The sequence below is a fragment of the Rhinoderma darwinii genome, chromosome 1 (assembly GCF_050947455.1).
Source record: "Rhinoderma darwinii isolate aRhiDar2 chromosome 1, aRhiDar2.hap1, whole genome shotgun sequence".
In the NCBI taxonomy this organism is placed as follows: domain Eukaryota; kingdom Metazoa; phylum Chordata; class Amphibia; order Anura; family Rhinodermatidae; genus Rhinoderma; species Rhinoderma darwinii.
Genome location: NC_134687.1, coordinates 355,869,988 through 355,890,387, shown reverse-complemented (window position 1 = coordinate 355,890,387; position 20,400 = coordinate 355,869,988). Strand labels below are relative to the sequence as shown.

At 38.4% G+C, this 20,400-nt stretch overlaps 1 protein-coding gene across 5 annotated transcripts in view; it reads right to left on the bottom strand.

Moving 5' to 3' along the window:
* The window catches only part of NFIB (nuclear factor I B), a 194,765-nt gene that overhangs the window by 8,771 nt on the left and 165,594 nt on the right, over positions 1-20,400 (bottom strand). For 4 of the 5 annotated variants that reach the window (XM_075826742.1, XM_075826733.1, XM_075826758.1 and 1 more), the window contains 2 exons: positions 20,239-20,321; positions 5,698-5,786 (listed from right to left, as the gene is read on the bottom strand). In XM_075826742.1, coding sequence (XP_075682857.1) covers positions 5,698-5,786; positions 20,239-20,321 — 172 coding nt within the window. The remainder of the gene's footprint in view (positions 1-5,697; positions 5,787-20,238; positions 20,322-20,400) is intronic. The other variant, XM_075826766.1, reaches the window with a different exon arrangement.

Here is a 20,400-nt window from a genome sequence, read left to right as displayed (position 1 = left end):
ATACATGAAAAAAAAAAAAGAACTTCCATGGTAAAAAAAAATATAAGTAAAAAAACATAAGTAACAGCCGTCCAGTTAAAAAAAAAAAAAAGTATACATTAAAAGGTACAGTATATGGTTTTTAACATGGGAGTCTATGGGCGACAGATGACATCCATCAGAGGCATCCGTCTGACATCTGTCGCCAATAGACTGCCATGTTAAAAATTTATACATTTAACCTATACTTTATTTACTGGATGGCTGTAAATGATGCCTTTGATAGATAACATCCATCTCCCTCAGATTCCCATGTTTAAAAAAAAAAAGTATACAGTAACATAAGGTTTTTCTTACTGGATACCGCGAGATTGTATTTAATTGGTATCATGATAAATTGGCTAACTTAACACAATTTTAATTTACAGATGTGTTCGCCCTTGCTTTTTCTTAAAGAGTAACTACATTTTCAGAAAACTTCTGACATGTCATAGTGACATGTCAGAAGTTTTGATTGGTGGGGGTCTGAGCACTGAGACCTCCACCGATTGCTAAAATGTAGCGGCAGAAGCACTCGGGTGAGCACTGAGCCGCATCGTTTCTGTTTGACTTTTTCAGAAAGCGGAGCAGTTGGTGTACGGGCCCATAGACTTTCTATTGAGTCTGTACACCAACTGCTCGGTTTTCCGAGAAAAGCTGATCAGAAACCAAGCGGCTCAGCGCTCACCCAAGCGCTTTTGCCGCTACGTTTTAGTGATTGGTGGGGGTCTCAGTGCTCGGCCCTCCACTGATCAAAACTTCTGACAGGTCGCTATGACATGTCAGAAGTTTGTTGAAGGTTTAGTTACCCTTTAACAGACTTTTTAAACAGTTCTATGGAAAACCAATTATAGTGTCATTGACCTGCATGAAATAATCAGCCAGTTGATTTGCATGGGGGATGGGGCAAGTAAAAATGAAGCAATCTAATATTTAAATGAGTGGGTTCACATTTTAGGTAGAGTTGGGACATTTTATGGTGCCCATAAGGGCAAACTATTTGAGAATGTTGACAGGAATGTGACATAACTTTGGATAACAATTAAACTAAGCAGGCAGCAATAATTTATGACTTATGGCGCTTTATCATTGCGACTTGTTCTGAACTTAAGGCTATGCAATGACAAGTAAATATGATTTTCTAAAATCAATCCTGTGCAATAAACTTTAATCTCAGCAAAGTTAATCACAGATAGATAGACAGATACAATGGGGGTATGAGGATATACACTGAGAAAGGGGCTCCTACTGGGCAAGCCCTTTTCAATGAGGTTTAAAAGGCTATGTACATCTTTAAATAGATTTGTTTTAAATATATCAATGTGTTTTGTAGCACATAGAAGCTGTATTGTTCTCTAACAGATGATTCTGTCAGCTCTGCTGAACTGACCGCACAGCTGAGAGCGGGTTCTGCGTGCCTCTGACATATTAGTCACCCAATATCGATCACATCTAAATTCAGAATTGGCTGAGAGAGAATGATACAGCTTATATGTATACAGGATACATAGAAGCTGGATCATAAAAAGTTAAAAAAATATATATATTTTTTTTTATAAAAGTAAATTACAAAAGTTCTCAATAACACAAAACACATTGATATAATAAAAAACAATCAATTCAAAAGGTATGCATAGTCTTTAATCACCTTGTTTTTTAGACACGTGATGAAAATGAGCTGTGTAATTACTGTCTCATGTAATAAGGCTTTACTATGTTTTGCAGTAAGAGCTCACTTCTTGGTTTCCATATTTTGCACTGATGAGTGTTAACAAGCCTGAAACAAGTGTGTGCAAGGTGAAATAAATGGCTGAGAAATGCATACAAAATTGATACTGTTTATTATGCATCCCAAACTAAGGCTCAACAATTAATTAGTTAATAAAATTAAGTATACATTTTTTCGACAAGCCTTAAATGGTGTTTAAATATATTGCAGGTTAGGCTGCGTCCACATCTGCGTCAGGGCTCCGTTCCGACTAAATTTTCCGTCGGAACGGAGCCCTGACTGACACAAACGGAAACCAGATTTCAATCGTGACGGATCCGGTGCAAATGGTTTCCATTTGTCTCCGTAGTGCAAGGGTTCTGTCGTTTTGACGGAATCAATACCGTAGTCAACTACGCTATTCATAGTTCAAAAAAAATTGTTTCAAAAAAATATATAGTTACTATTGCAAAAAATACTGAGCAAACTATTGGGCAAAAAAAAGGAAACAGGCAAAATGTTGACATTTCAGCTTGGGTAAGATATACTTTTGTCCACAAAGAGAAGAGCTGTATTTTTTTGTAACTCAGGTAAGATCGGAACGCAGGGTAGCAATGCCCCATGTCTATAACAAACACAGTTTACACATGTGGGAGTTGCTACAAAATATCATTCCCTTTCTTTTAGTCCTTCCAAAAAAATCACTTCACAGGAAACGTAAGATTAACTTTTTTTTATACCGAAGTTAACAAAGAGTGCTTAGTGCAGGCAACTGGTTTACCGCAGAGAGACGTTTAATATATATATATTTTTTTTTAATCCTGCAGGAATCTGCAGAGGCTGCTTAAAGAGTAAAAGAGACAGAAGAACACATTTTCTAGAACAAAAAAGGAAAAAAGTTGTTTTCTTTACTTCCAACATCTTGTATCTGGACCATCTCATTCTGGTCACACAGCAGATCCTGCTGTTTCTCTCCCATAAATGTTAACACCGAGTTCCCAACATGGTCGTCTGTTAAATGGACATTATTGATTCCTACGGTCCATTGTTCCCACTGCCCCACATTCTAAGTCCCTGAAGTTCAAGTTCAATCTGGAATTACATCATGTCTCGTTTCTCCTGGTTACCAGACAGCCTGAGACGTGATCACAGCTACACAAAAAAGGGGGGAAAAAAACAAACATCCTTCTTCACGCTTCAGCTATTCCTATCAATCTGAATACAAACTTATTTTCCCCTTTCTTTTTATTATAGGCATGCTATAGGGATGGGGCCTGGCTAATTTAGAGATTAGGTTCCAAATTAGATTATCTACTGGCAGTTTAATGGATTGCTGATCCATTTCCTGTAGAACGGCAGCATGGAGGTCTGGCCAATGCATGAACCATCTCTTTAGGAGAGATGTGGAGACCTTTTGGGGGAGAGCTGTGTCTACTGAATATTCACAATTACATGAAAGTCCCTACAAGCTAATTACGGAGTCCTACATCTTCACTAGTAGCAGCATATTTAGACTCAATAAACAAAGTATATAGATTTAACAAATAGAATGTGTGGTTTTCATAAAAAGCAATGTTTTATTCTTATTTATTTTGCAAATATCATAAAAAAACTAAATAAACAGGGAAATAATGTAACTTTTTATTTCTACCTTTTTTTTTACATTTGTAGGCTGCCTGCTTAAAGTGTAACTAAACGTTTGACAAACTTCTGACATGTCATAGTGACATGTCAGAAGTTTTGATTGTTGGGGGTCCGAGCACGGAGACCCCCACCAATCGCTAAAACGAAGCGGCGGAAGAGCTCGTGTGAGCGCTGAGTCGCTTAGTTTCTGTTCTGCCTTTTCCAGAAATCAATGTATCGGAGTACGGGCTTAATAGAAAGTCTATGAGCCCGTACTCCGATACATCAAGTGCTTCTGCCGCTTAGTTTTAGCGATTGGTGGGGATCTCCGTGCTCGGACCCCCACCGATCAAAACTTCTGACATGTCACTATAACATGTCAGAAGTTTGTCAAACGTTTAGTTACCCTTTGATATAGGGTTAAAGGGGTATTCTGCTTTTTTTTATTTATTTTTTAAAATGTAGCTTAAAAGATTTTATTGCTCAATAGTTTTTAAGAAGAAAATAATGACATGTATCTTGTTTTATTTTTTTGCCCTTCGGATCTCCTAACTGCTTGTTCTGGAGTTGCCATGGAAGATCTACAACAAAAGTATCATAAGTCTGAGGTTTCAACTAGGGTAAGGTCATGTTGCTTGTGGTAAATCTTTCAAGTTTAGAAACGGAGTCAAGCTGTTTACTTGATGAAGAACTGTAGATTAATGCAATAGTTCCATATATCACATTAGGAAACTAACACAGATGCACTTTTACCGCTTTCCCTATCTGGGCCCTATAACAAGGAAGTTCAGTTATAAAGCATTGTTATTAAAACAGCTACAACATTACAACAAACCTATAGGAACTGGGCTATTCTAAACATAGATATAATTATCACATCTAAAATCTACCTTAAATCATATTACACAATGAGATATCCAGAATCCATCTTATTTCCTTGCATAATCTAAACTATCCACACAACAAGTTGCTCTACAGCCTAAGTATACATCTAAAATACATATGTGTTGATTCCTCCCTTACAGGTTTGCTTACACTTACCTTAGTCTATGAGTCAGTCGTCTAGACCATGGCTGTCTCAGTCTTGCCATAAGAAGTGGCTCTAGTGGCACATTTTAACAATGTCCCAAGATATACAGTAGAAGATAACCAATCCATAATCCAGACGCTCCAAATGGTAAGACTTAGCAGACTGACTCAGGGGTGGACAAAATACTACAGACTTTAGGAGCCATTCAGACAACTCCAGAAGCCAGTTTAATTTATTTCAATGTCCCGGCAATAATAATCTGTATAGACTTCAATGAAAGTCAACCCAAAAAGCTAAGTACTAAATGAAAATAGAGCAATTGCCATCTGGATTTTGGTATTTTTCCCAACTCTGTATAACTCCATGAGAAAAACACAAAATACGTTTTCTCAAAAACATGTTACTTAGGTGTTGTGCTATATAAAGCACACATACATAAAATCTTTGATCAAATTGCAATAACCATTTGAATATATAGGCATGCATATATAGAAAAAAAACCATCACCCAAAATAAAAATCATGTAAAATCCCCATCTGCCAACAAAACAGCAGTATACTACAAAGTCTTTCATGGTTATTCTTTTTACAATCGAAGAAAACTTTACTTCCAACATGCGAGTGACAACAGATTAGCAGTGTATTTAGTTAGCAAGCATTCTAGATTACTTGTGATTTATGGAAGGCATGCTTTTTTCTTACCTCAGAATATGACAAAATGAATGAATAAGGTACCATCAGCAACCAGTTAGTATGTGAATTATTTTATTAGTTTGGTTATTTTCCCACTGTGTGTACAAGCGTAGGCTTTATGTGATGATTTGCATGGAAATATGGTTAGAACTGTAAAATGGGAGGGTATCTAGGAATAATTATGGCATACATCTATATTTGTTGTGTTGTTGCAGCTTAATGATATATGCATATTTTAGCTCCTTTTCCCTATAGCATCTGAAGCTTGTGGTGCCTTCAAACAATATTGAAGTATAAAAGCCTGTATTTGACAGCAACCATACGACGATCCAGACATGGATTAACCCATTATCTGCTGGGCAAGTCATCCACTGTCAACAAGTCTTGTTTTGCAGATACTCAACAAACCCACAGGTTTGTCCAAGCTGTTCACCCGTCACAGTGAAAACTACAATGGAACAAATGTGTTTAGAAAATTCTTTTCACAAATGTTTTGGTTAATTGTGATATGTAAATAAATGTTTCCAGGAGAGAGAGAAGGAGGGAGTAGGGGGAAGCTACAACAGAGCTATGTCTCAATGTCATTTATAGATGGAGTGTAGGGTTGGAAAGAATTAAAATTTTACCTTTGCCAAGTTATTCCCAATGTATCCTCACTGGCACTGGGGTATAAATGCCTGCCGTTTTGATTCATGGTCCAGTCACAAATCCTCAGCTGTCAATTGAAACCTAGCAGTCAGATATGGATCCAGCAGTACTGCAGTTTTTAGTATTTAAACATGCATATGTACAAAATCTTAAGTTAACTTGCTCCCTATGCTCAAATTATATATATATATATATATATATATATATATATATATATATATATATATATATATATAAATAATGGTACTGTGTATATCTTTGCACTTTGTCAGATAGTTTGCATTATTCTATTCTGTACTAGATACAGCACCCCTCATGCATGAAGGTTTATAAAGTAAAAGTGCATGATGTTACACCTTGAGTGTAAGTCTGCAGTTTGTGAAAGTTTACAGATATACACATGACCAAAATACAGTGTGCATGAAAGTTAATTTCCACAATATATTTACTCGCTAATACAAGATGTAAGGAGGTATTTTAAGCACATTCCTATTAGCCATTGTTAATCTTAGCTGTCATAACAAAAAAATGTTAATGAACAATTAAAAAAAATAAAAAGTAAAAAGAATTTAAAATAGAAGGGAGAAGGCGCCAAAGATTTTCTGAAGGTTGAAAACCTGCTCAGCGTCTGGCCTGTGGCATGCAGATGAAATAAAACAGCACCATAGAAAACATGCATTTATAGACTCAAAGAAAAACAACATAGTTATAAGAAATCTAGAAAGTAACGATAACTACATGAATCAACATAATCACTAATAAAAAGATGACCATTTATTTCATTTGTATACGTGACCAGGCTATTTCTGAATAGGAAGGTATTTACAGAATTGCACCAATAAAAGTCTGTAAGGGTCTATATGTCAAGGTCCAATTATCCCAAAATATATATATTTTTCCTTACAATCTTTAGTTAATTTGAGGAAAGAATGAAGAAAGACTTTGGAGGGAACCTGGAGGAAAATTAAAGTGAAATGTTGGGAAAGGGACTAGAAATGATATGAAGGCCATGGGTAACAGTAAATGTGTGACAATCCCCACAATGACATATAAACAGAAAACGTGTTTGTCAATATGATTGCTGAAATTAGCACAAGTGACTGTCGTAGGGTGATAAGTGGGAAGTATTTGGTAGTAAAAGTCAATTAAAAGCATCGAAGCCTTGAATGGTCCACTCTTCCATCTGTATTTTTTGCTAGATTTATTGAAATCTACATGGCTTTCACTGCTTTGCATCCGTTGCTTCGTCTTAGCAGATTTAATATTACTGAAAAAGTTTTAAATCTTAATAAACCATATGAAAATATGTTCCTGGTTTGATAGTATATAAGTATTACAGCATTACACAAATCTTACTGATTTTTTATACGATTGGAATGTTTTTCTTATGGGAAAGTCATTCTGATGTTAGATGTGAACATTATGAAAATGAAAACATCAGAATATTTTTTTCTGGATTGTGGTAGATCTGTGCACTTATGTCTTGTTATACATGAGTGGTACCTCCATATGCCTGTGATTTCATACGGCGGCATACAGAGTTTTCTTTTCTTACGGATTCATGCGACCCATGCGATATAATGGCGGTATTCTACCGCTTGATACGTTAATGTATGGAGGCACCAAATGGCAGCAAACAGAGTGCTTATAGATCAATAATACAGAAACATAGGGACTCTATGTGATGGAGTCGAGGACCTTGCACACAGCTTTACAGTAGGTATGAGGCCTTGAGGGAAGCGGGAAACCACTGTACTAGTGAGAATTGTATTAATATTATGCATTCAAATATTATTGAATGTACCAATGGGGATATTTATTATATTTTGTTCGTTTTCTGGTATATTTGCACTATACAAGGGCCTGCTGAGAGAGTTTGGAAAATGTATTTGTTATGTACAAGTCAAAAGATTTCTAAAACATTATCATTTGACTTCGGAGTGATCTAGGGATCACAACTCACATCTGCATCATAATATATTTGGACATGCTGAGAAAATTCTGCTGTGGAGCTTAGCTAGCCAGAGAACTTGTCTCATGGTAGAATGCGCATGTCACTTGATCAGCTTACAATTTACCCTGAAATGACCTGTACGGCCAGATGCAGCCGGCTGTTACTGGGACCCCTGGCTGCATTATGATAATAAGAAGTTAAAGCAAAAAAAACAACAGTCTAATTTTCTAATATACACTATGCCAAATGTGGTCTCTGAGTGCTGATATTACAGACTGCAGGGGTGGAGGTGGTTTGCTTACATACATCGTCTATACAGTCTGTTGTATAAGTGGGATACGCCCAAAGAGATCTACTGTATGTCTCATGTCCATAGAGCACCCTTATATACAACACAATGTAACACCTGCAGCCTCAATTCCTGAGACCAATATTGGAGTAAAGTCTACATCAAAAAGTTAGAGAAATAGATAAACACTATTATTTTTGTAATATTTACAAGTAATAGAAATTAATCATTTAATAAATAAATGAAACAACTAAATGTAAGTACTTTGCACAAATTAACTTTACAATACTGACTCAAATAATTGGATAGACGGTAAACCATAACAAACTTAAATTGAATATAAATGTGAATTAGTAGGTATAACATATCAAACGAAAATTATTTCTAAAAAAATCTGAAAAAGACTGAGGCCTTATTCACACGACAGTGAAAAACGGGCATGTGATGGCCGTCCTTTTAACGGCTTTCACATGGCCGTTTTCAGAACAATGATATTCTATGGGTGCATTCACACGGCCGTTTTTTTAACGGCCCGTGAATAATAGCCGTCAAAAAATAGGACATGTCCTATTTTTGGCCGTTTTAACGGCCTGACGGCCCCCATAGAAGTCAATGGATCCGTTTTTAACGGCTGTCAATACATGTAACAACCGTTAAAAACGGATCTGTTACATGGGGACTGGCAAGGGAACTACTAGTTCCCTTGCTGGCTATCGTTCGCATACTCACGTTTGCGGCGCTTCTTCACGTGTGGTCACTCGTCTTCATGGGTTTGAAGGCGCCTCGATGACGTCATCGCCCCGTCGCGCTGCCTTGCCAGATCCCGTGCAGACGAGTGACCACAAGTGAAGAAGAGGAGAGATGGCGCTGCTCTCGTGAGTATGTGGCACAATCTACAGGGAGGCTGGTGTGGCATCTACAGGGAGGCTGGTGTGGCATCTACAGGCAGGCTGGTGTGGCATCTACAGGCAGGCTGGTGTGGCATCTACAGGGAGGCTGGTGTGGCATCTACAGGGAGGCTGGTGTGGCATCTACAGGGAGGCTGGTGTGGCATCTACAGGCAGGCTGGTGTGGCATCTACAGGGAGGCTGGTGTGGCATCTACAGGCAGGCTGGTGTGGCATCTACAGGGAGGCTGGTGTGGCATCTACAGGGAGGCAGGTGTGGCATCATATACAGGGAGGCGTGTGGCATATACAAGAAGGCTGTGTGGCATCATGTACAGGCAGGCTGGTGTGGCATCATGTACAGGGAGGCTGGTGTGGCATCATCTACAGGGAGGCTGGTGTGGCATCATCTACAGGGAGGCTGGTGTGGCATCATCTACAGGGAGGCTGGTGTGGCATCATCTACAGGGAGGCTGGTGTGGCATCATCTACAGGGAGGCAGGTGTGGCATCATCTACAGGGAGGCAGGTGTGGCATCATCTACAGGGAGGCGTGCGGCATCATCTACAGGGAGGCGTGTGGCATATACAAGAAGGCTGTGTGGCATCATATACAGGGAGGTGTGTGGCATCATATACAGGGAGGTGTGTGGCATCATATACAGGGAGGTGTGTGGCATCATCTACAGGGAGGCTGTAAATAGTGTCTAGGTGAACATGTGACCTTCCTTTGGTTGTTTTCAGGGGGTTGGGACAAAAAAAGCCTGACCAATGAAATTCATCAGTTTTTTTAACGGCCATGAAAAACTGATGCAAAATGGATGTCAAACGGCCATTAAAAACGGACAGATGGACTTGAAACGGATGAAAATTTAGAGACAAACTGATGCAAAATGGCCATGAAAAACTGACAGTTGATCAGTTTTAAATGGACATTTTTTTTCACTGTCGTGTGAATAAGGCCTAAGGCAGCATTACAAATCCCAATGCCTCTGTTATAGCTCGGCAAGCATATTATAGCATGGTATATATCCATCTACACGAATATATATATATATATATATATATATATAAAACCAAGCACACACACACACACATAGTATATGTACCGAAATACGGCCTAGATTGCTGTCATGAGAGGAAGCTTCATGTTTCCAATGTTTCTTCTTGAACTACAGAGGGAGTGTGTTCTAGCCTGCGAGATTTATAAATCTAGAACTACAGGGTTAAGTCTGGTGTAGCTTTTGTCACAACAAGATTCATGTTTTGGCTAGCAGTCAAATTCTCCTGGTCTTTAGAAGCATTCATCCACTATTACATGGACCTTGAACACATGGCATATGTGATTGTGCCAAAATCTTCACAGCATCACCATGAGTTACACAAAGAATATCATGTACATGCAAACAATGCTAGATTTTCCTTTAAATCTCTTTACTTTTGCTTAATGTCTAGATTTCTTTTGTGACTGAAATATAATAGAACAATACAATGTTGTTTCATAAGTAAGCCACTCATTAATGGAAAATCTAACCTTAATTATAATAAAAATCATGTATTTATATATCAGTATTCACAGAAAAGAATAAATGAAAGAACTGAAGTAGTGTTTGTTATTTTAGTGATGTCAGCTAATCTCTTTAAAAGAAGTATTTTCATAATGTCCTCTGACTTCCTTTAAATGTGTTTCCTCTCCATCTTACATATGTGTAAGGTGACCTCTTATCCATTTTCATACCACTGTGGCAGTCACGTGTCATAGTTTTACGTCAAACTGTCATTAATGATAAGAGACACAATAGGAGTCTTCACAGTGTTGATGGCTTGTTTCCGGAGTATGTTGGGGCTTTTTCTGCAGGGCCTATTTGGGCTTTGCTCCGCAGCATTTAGCTTCCCTTTTAAACAGATTGATCAGTCAAGCAAAGTTTTCAATCTATTGAGCATGCGTCATGAAAAAACAACAAAAAGAAATGGGGGAGGATTTCATAATTGTGATACAAACGAATAACTAAAGGATGTACCTGGAAAAAAGACTGAGCCACAATACTGTTTATGCATAGGTTTACTATGCATCTAGTAAGTTTGATTTCACCCACAGGAAATATTCCTGGACTCTCCGCAGCCAAACAGTTGAAAATATAAACAAAAATCCACAGTTCAGCGCTTGGTCTGAAAGTACTGATGGTGCAACTGAGATTTAATGACTTTGTGTTAATGCTTGTAATTTATAAATGTAAATATATTTGTAATATACTTACATTTTCCAAAGTGGCCCCGTTTCCAGATCCTGCCGTGGGGAACTGGACTGGTGACGTCACTCTCTGCACTGGCTCTGGCCGCTGTGTTGATCTTGAATTAATTTCCGGGTATACGATACGTCACTTGTGACGTGGTGTATATCGGCTTGTTCTGTTGTAACGAGAACAGCAGGGACCGCGAGAACAGCAGTGACAGCGCATGCGCGTTACGGGCTGTGAAGCAGAATAAGCCGATATACACCACGTCACAAGTGACGTGGTGTATATACCCGGCAAAGAATTGAAGATCAACAAAGCGGCCAGAGCCAGTGCAGAGAGTGACATCACCCGTCAAGTACCCCACGGCAGGATCTGGAAATGGGGCCACTTTGGAAAATTTAAGTATATTACAAATGTATTTACATTTATAAATTACAAGCATTAACACAAAGTCATTAAATCTTGGACAACCCCTTTAATGTAAATAGGTGTAGCTACTAAACGACTAGCGACAAAACGCTCATTGATCAAACAAATAACCATTTATGGAAACATAAAAATAATCGTTGGTTATTCTGACATTGTCGTATATAAACATGAATCGTTTGATAGCAGATATGTGACATTGTTAAATAGTTTAATGATCATTGAGGCGTGAACATTGGGTGTAAATACTTGTCTGGAATCGCTATTTACGCGATTACAGCAATCGTATCGAAGCATGCTAATACAAATATCTGCTCATTTAAATGGACCTTTAGTTACAGAATGCGGATGATGCAAAGGTTCCGGGTTCGTTGTGCTTCAACACCATAAACATATATTTATTCACAGGGGGCTATTAAATGGCTGCCCATGTGGTCAAGCCAATTGGAACGGTCAAAAGTGGGCCACTTCATTCTAGTGATCAGTGGGGATCAGAGCAGTTGGAGCCCCATCAATCAAACATTGATGGCATATCCAAGCTGCCATCAATGCCTTAATGATATCTTCATGTGTGGAATGATCTATATGTAGAGATTCCAAAGAGGGCACCTCCAGCCTCCCCATGTACAGACATAATACACTAATAAAGTCCAATTAACCGATTAAGATAAAATCTCAAAAGATTTTGTTTTTCCTTTTTTGGCCTATTTTTTTCAAGATAATAAAAATTGATTATGAAAAACAATATCTGTAGTCTTACTTTTACATTTTAAAGTGAGAAAACCCCTTTAACGCAATAGTTATAGGTGATATTTTATCACAAAACTGTATTTCAATCTACTGAGCTTATCCTGCACTATACCTGCCTGCGGTGGAGCAGCATGGTCAATGTGACTGGATAACAAATCAGAGCCCTCCTTTAACTAAAACTTTTAAAAGTTTCTTTACTTCGGAAAGAAATTTTTAATGTATCCAAATGCCCGGTACAAAAATATGTTGTCCACGTTTTTGAACAACATGAAATGTGATGTCAATTATCTGGACAACACAAAAGATTCTGTTTAATGAACAATGTAACTATAAGCAAACTATTCTAATGAAGTATATCAAGATTTGTGCTTAAGCAAATACAAACACATGCTGTGTATGGCATGTGGGAAAGATGGCTTTATAACTGAATGTATAGTAAATGTGATGATACATATGCTAAAAGTGTCAGCAAATATTCCTTTTAGAGACAAACTCCTATGACAAATTCTGTACACATGGCTACAGGTAATAAAATAGTGGTCACCCAGACAGGGCATCAGATGGTTGCTATGTAGCCTGCACAGTATACTGTAGGATAGCAGCAAGAAGATACTGAACATAGATAATGTGGAGGTATAGAACTTCTGCCTTTGTGTTGATCTACCTGCGGACACTTGTTTGCAGCAGTGTTGATTAGAGTATGGACAAATTTAGGGTATGTTCACACGTACACGTTCGATACGCCTAAAATTACGGAGCTGTTTTCAGGAGAAAACAGCTCCTGAATTTCAGACGTAATGGCATGTGCAGGCGTTTTTCGCAGCGCCCATTACGGACGTAATTGGAGCTGTTTTTCTATGGAGTCAATGGAAAACGGCTCCAATTACGTCCCAAGAAGTGACATGCACTTCTTTGATGTGGGCGTCTTTTTTACGCGCCGTCTTTTGACAGCGGCGCGTAAAAAAAATGACCGTCGGCACAGTACATCGTAAAACCCATTCAAATGAATGGGCAGATGTTTGCCGGCGGTTTGGAGCCGTATTTTTGGACGTAATTCGAGGTTAAAACGCCCGAATTACGTCCGTAAATAGGGCGTGTGAACCCAGCCTGAAAGGGATTAACAAAGTGTCAAATGGGCTTATTCAGTTGGTTTAAAATGTCTGTCATTGAACATGAAAGATGGAGGTTATGTTATTGCGCCGAGGCCCACGATCTTCAAGCTAAGCATCTGCTACTTCCTACCATATAATAACACACAAAGGATTTGAAAATAGGCCACTATAAACATATTATTGAAAAAAAATATTGAGAACATAAAACAACCAATGGTGATTAGTTTAAGATGGTGTGAAGGATCTGCCAGACACAGCTTCTGTGTCGACACCCTTGGTTAATCAGTCTGCATCTGCTCCTAGGTCTTATACAGTGACTCGATCTGCTACCACTCAGGCTGAGGAGTGGGAGAGCCTATCGCAGCTTAGCCAGACGGTTCTAGCTCCCGCCCCAGGTCCACTTATACCTTCATTTCCTGCTTGTCCTTTGCCTGTGATTCTCCTGTTTCCTGGCTCTGCTGTTACTATTGACCTCTGCTTCATATTGACCCTGGCTTGACTGACTATTCTCCTGCTCTGCATTTGTTACCTCGTACTCTCCTGGTTTGACTCGGCTCGTCCACTACTCTGTTGCTCACGGTGTTGCTGTGGGCAACTGCTCCACATTCCTTTGCTTTTGTGTTCCCTTGCCTTGTTTGTCTGTCGTGCACATATTGAGCGTAGGGACTGTCACCCAGTTGTACGCCGTCGCCTAGGACGGGCTGTGCAAGTAGGCAGGGACTGAGTGGCGGGTAGATTAGGGCTCACCTGTCTGTCTCCCTATCCTGACATTACAGATGGCTTATCAGAAAAGAAGATCCTAATAGTTTATTATCGAAGCTGTCGAATTCTATAAATATGCCAACACCACAAATTATAAAATAAAATGTAATGTTTGACACACCATGCTGTGCTCTGAATTTGCATGGCTTGTTGAATTCCAACTAAATTTGTTAAGTGTGAATTAAAAAAAATCATTAGGTGAGTACAGGTTGATTAGTTAGTGAATAGTTGACAGATGCAGGGTGCAGACATGGGATTAAGAATACAGCTATGCGTGGCATTATACTGTTAAATTATTAGTATTGATGGGACAGATGTGAATGCATTGGCTGTACAGCGATCAGAATACATGTAGTGCCACATCAAGCAGACTGTATGGTTTGTGGCAAACCATGTAACATCTAAGGTATTCTTCACATCTGCGTTAGGTGTTTCCATTGCTCTGCATCGTCATAGGAGCAGAATAACGAAAATAATGAAAGCGCTGGATCAGTTGCACGAGAGACACCAACGGTGCCGATGTAACCCATTGACTTTGATGGGTTCCCTTGGGTGTCCGTCGTGGTGTCCGTCGATTAACCGAACAAAATAGCGCAGCATGCTGAACTATTTTGTCTAGCATTTTTAACCGTATCTGTGATCCTAACAGAGCCTCCGGCATAAATGTGAACAAAACCTTATTCTATGGAAATGCTTATGTGTGAATCTTTTTAATTTGTGTTATTTTTTGCACTTTACGGACATTGGAGTACAGGAAGACTTACTCTCGTTCATAAAATTGCCAGAATTTACGCCTTAAAGGGGACCTGTCAGCATACTTGAGGTTTAAAAACTGCTGACAGGGTGATGAGGGGAGGAGAAGGGCATGTTAAACATATATTTTTTCTCGGTCATGCAAATTATATTTGATTTCCTGCCAGGCTGCTCGCAAGTGCCACTGAGGCAGGACTTGATATGCGAGTCCTCTCGCACTGCCTGCTGCAAGCACCGCCCCCATGCTCTGAGTGACGGCTCTAGCTGTCTTCTGATTGGTCGCTAGAGCCGCTACTCAGAGCAGGGAGGGCACTTGCGATTAGCGCGCTGGAGGAATCTAACGGCAGATTCTCGATCATGCAGCTTGCACGACCAAGAAAAAAAAGTTACCTCAAAACTGCTGACAGGTCCCCTGTATCAATCAGAAAAGAACATATTATTTAAATGAAGTCTTTATCATAACATATATATTTTTGCGGGTTTTCATTCATCTACCCTGTCAGTCCCTGGGGAAGGGGCTGTATTCGTTTACTTCCTGGGGACTGTAATAGTCTATTGATATTTCTCTGTACATTAAACGTCGCCATCATGCCATTGCTTTTACGTATGCTATGTAAAAATAAAAGCTACATTTTAGAGAGGAATCCCGGTGCCATGGAATCCTATTTTTATTTGCTACTGATGGGGTAGAGGTCGCCGCTCCTAATAGTACGAGAACTGAAGTGTAGCGGTGCTGAAGACTTGCACTTTTTTCTATTTACAAATTTACTGCTAATAGTGTAGGATTAAAGAAATAAAAACATGAATAAATGAATAAATATCTTTATAGAAGAGAACATTGAGTGGACATTTATATGATAACATTTGAGTGGACATTATAGCCACATTATTGTTTAGTATGGTTTGGATCTTGCTTTGTATGTAATGTAGAAAATTAGAATAAAAGATATTAAAATGAATATTGAACAGACATACGCTTTTGTGAGACACGACAGGCGTATGTATACTGGTTACTATTGATGTCAGATTGTACAAAAGAAAGTACACATTGCTAGTTCAAATCTATTTAGCATTTTTAATAATTTTATTTGTGTAGGAGCATTTGATTTTTATTCTATTCTAATAAAAAGAGTTGGTTGAATATGCTTGACAATGCCTCATTTCCCAGGGGCATAAATCTCTTTAATACTCTCCAACCCCCATTCTAACATGACGTTTAGAATGTACCTGTGACAGAACTTCTTCCAGAAGGGTGAATGTGTATTAAAAGGGGTTGAGGGTTGTCTAAAAGGCTTTACCACTGCTAAAATCATCCTCTGCTTAATTTAGAATTTCTCTAAGCTAATATAAAATGATTGATTGTGTGCATGTCATGTACCTCTTGGTTCTCGCTTTCATTCATCATGGGATGTTTTAAATGAAATGCATTTAGAATCTGCCACCATCAGAGAGGAATCTCTTAAATCTTTGGAAAGCAGAACGAGGACACAGTAAATCAATCTCACTTTAGTAGTGCCGCATAGGGCAAGCTTTACACTGACAAAGTAATTAAAGCAGGTTTTGTTTGCTCGCTCTCTAGTCCTCTTCATTTTTTTTGGCAAGAAAAACGCCAGCAGTAGAACTTATGATAGATATATATATATATATATACATACATATATATACATACACACACACACACATATATATATATATATACATACACACACACACACATATATATATATATATATATATATATATATACATACACACACACACATATATATATATATATATATATATATATATATAGATATATTTCAGCATGGAGATTCTAGAATTTGAGGGACAAGAGAACTTTAACAGATGTAAACTTATTTTCATTTTTTTTCAGAGGTGTATTTTTTATGCTAACCTAAATATTCCTTTTTCGCTCTAGAAACAGACAAATAAGATGAAACTAAAGACAACTATTAATGAACACAGGGCTGAAGACTCTTGTATAGTTCTTAATGTCTTAACTACTTGAAGAGGACCTGACCCTAGGTCATCAAAACAGCATTTTTGACCTGATTACCGCTATCCTCCTGATTCCATTTTGTTTTTTTTGTTCCTGCCCCCCCCACCGTTACTGAGATATGGCCCCGCGATATATCTCGTGAGAGAAGGGTGTTTCTTGCAAAATCATGCTGGGCCTGCCTGATTGGAAGGCGTTAAAGTTTGTGACTTTTTAATTGGTAACAGGAAAGAAAAAGGTAGCCGATTCATTAGTAATGTAATCTACTGTTTTTGGATGTATAGTTAATGGTCTCATGAAGAAAAGCCCTTTATATATGTCCTATTAGGGCACATGGACATCATAGATGGGTTTCCCTGCTTGGGACCCCCCCTCTATCAGCCAGAGTGAAGCGCTGCTAAGTAACAGTGGCTCCCACTATTACATGATCAGACATTCATTTATATGGCCGGCACGTAATACTACATGTATGGCCAGGTGCGTTATTTTAATGTAGAATGTGAGCTAATAGCTCCCCTTTGGAGCTACACTTTCCATTAAATAGTAGAAAATGTAAACGTATACTAATGTGCATGGGCTTTGTGGCACTTCTGAGCCAGCAGCTGCAGGGATTTAGAATTCTTGACTGCTAAAACAGAATTCTTTATTTTGAGCTCAGTTGGGTATGGGCAGTCTATGTTTGGAGGGGACAAATAGCTATAGGAATTTTAATATCCTGCATCTGTGAGTCTGAATGACACCCTGGCTTATATTTATGGTGATCTTTATAAACTACTGTATGTTCATTATTAGTGTTGGCGATAATGGTACTCTATATAGGATATGTTCATACACATTGTGCTACCCTGGTTGCAATACTTTAATGGAGATACCATTAGACTAGATTGCAGAAAAAGTTCTGAGTTAAATAATGATCGGCTTAAGTGCAATTGATATTAGTGCTGCAAGATTTATGCAGAGTCCCAATAGTTCATTGATCCTGGAGAAAATTAGACTTTTTGAAGGCTATGGCTCATTTTTTTCTCTGCATCTCAATCAGAACCAATATTCACTATTACTGAGGATTATTTTAGGGTAATGGTATAATTCTGTATATAAAATAGCTGTTCAGTGTCAACATGAAAGTGATTATGTGTTATGCTAAAAGGCTGACAAAGATCATACACCATAATATGTTGAGTTAAAAGAAGAAATACATCACTAAAGAGGGGCAAATTACGTCAGATTAGAACCCAATAAAAACCCAAGAAAATGTTTCTGCTGTCATTGTGAGATTGAGACCTACTGGGAGATTAAGACCTACTATTTGCAAGTTCACAATAAAACTTTAATTAAATAAAAGTGCTAATATTTTACTTAGCACATTTTTTTAACTTTGGGCTGTATATTGGACTGCAATGCAATTTACACATCCATAAACATCAGATAATCCATAATGTTTAACACTGTTGGACCCTGTGCACTCCAGAATTAAGGAATCTGTGTGGGTCAGAGGGCCTGTAGGTTCCACAATTGAAGGGCCCTTGGCAAATGACAATGTCAAACAGCTCAGTTTGCCCCAATTTCCTATTGCTTATTAGCACATTATGTATTGTTCTGCGGCAGTGGAGATCACTTGTAAAGCTAACGGTGAGTAATTGCACTGGTCAATGGATTGCTCTGCTACATTGTGAATGTTTGTTTTATAATGTGCCTGGAAAACCTGAAATGCTACTCTTTCCACTGACAGTGGCTGAAGTAAATGGTGACATTCCCTGTACAACACTGCAGCATATGTTCATGCTATATAAGTAAGTTAGCTCATCAAATTAAGATTAAATGTCGATTCATTCATTTTTTTCTGTCCTTACATCTTGGTATAACCGCTGGCAAATTGACTTATTATATTATCTAAAGCATGAACGAATGTCCCAAATGATGTGTATATTAATTTATTCATTTGGGAATCAAAAACTTCATGTATCCAGAGATCACCTGCTTTGTATCAAACGATAGTGCACGCGTTCAAAAGTAGGCTCAGACTTTTTTAGTCTGTTCGGTGTGAACGTGCCTAAGAAAATAGCGCTCTCTATTGCGCTTTCTAATATTTTTTGACAGAATGAGCTTGTCCGACACTTTGGTTTGGGTGTGGCTATAAGCATTAAGTTATACCACATGCAGGAAGCCGGTTTATTTTAGGAGAATTCATACAGTGACGGTTCAGACCAGTTGTCCATTGTAAGAGAGTTTTTTTAATTCACATTGTGAATTAGGTGCATGTCACATACAACCACAAAACTATTTATACTTTTCTTCATAGAAAATATGGAATTTTGATGTACTTACAACTAGCAATGTCACATGAGAGGAAAGGCTCAGAAAGAAATAAAAACAAAAACCCTGCAGTTACCACCTCTCATAGTATTACTAAAGACAAACATATCCTTCAATGCAAAATCAGCAGTCCTAATCCTGGCGGCAGCAATTCATGATACCTAAATGTTTCAAATAGAGGAGTGCCAAGTCTGGAATGTAACCTGCCAACATTTTACATATTATATCCAATTGGTTTCTTCCATACAAATCATAATTTGTAAAAGTGGTGCATCTTAGGAACCTCTCTAAGGCTTCGTTCACATCTGCGTTGGGACTCCGTTCCGTCTGAGCTTTCAGTCAGGGGAACCCATGAATGGAATCCAAACGGAAACAAATGGAAACCATATGTATTCGTTTGCATCACCATTGATTTCAATGGTGACAGATCCGATGCAAACAGTTTCCGTTTGTCACTGTTGTGTAAGGCTCGCGTTGTTTTGATGGAATAAATAGCGCAGTAGACTACGGTATTGATTCTGTCAAAATGAAGGAACCCTTAAAGTGACAAATGGAAACCATTTGCACCGTATCCGTCACCAAATCAATGGTGATGCAAACGGAAACCTATGGTTTCTGTTTGTTTCAGTTTGGATTCTGTTCACGGGTTCCCCTGACAGAAAGGTCCAACAGGACCCATGAACGGAGTCCCAACGCAGATGTGAACGAAGCCTAAAAAAAGTCTTATCATTGTGTTGTAGTGTAAAAAAAATAAAAGTATGCAATTGGTAAAAATAGAAATTAAAAATCAGTAAATTCTCTATGCCATTGGCTCAGCTTGTGCATCCCATACTGTACATTTGCTATATGGCTTAAGGGACACCGTTTTTGTGACAGAGATTTTCAATTAAATGTGTTGATATTTGACGTGCCCGGTCATGATCAGAGAACAGCAGGATTTTGTTTTAATCCAAGCTATTATGAGTGGTAGCATGCAGGCTTATATGACACTATCCCCAAGTATCTCAGAATCATTACACCTGATGTGAAAGCAGCCCACCTGTTGCTGGTGTAGGAAGGCTGGATCTCTAGGGCTTAGTCCCACATATCGGTTGGCTTGTGAAGTGCCGGAGGCTGTGTAGGCTAGAAAAAGAGGAAATGGAGACAATGAAAACAGAACTGAGTAAGACTGGTAGATTTACACTAGTATAACCGACTAAGA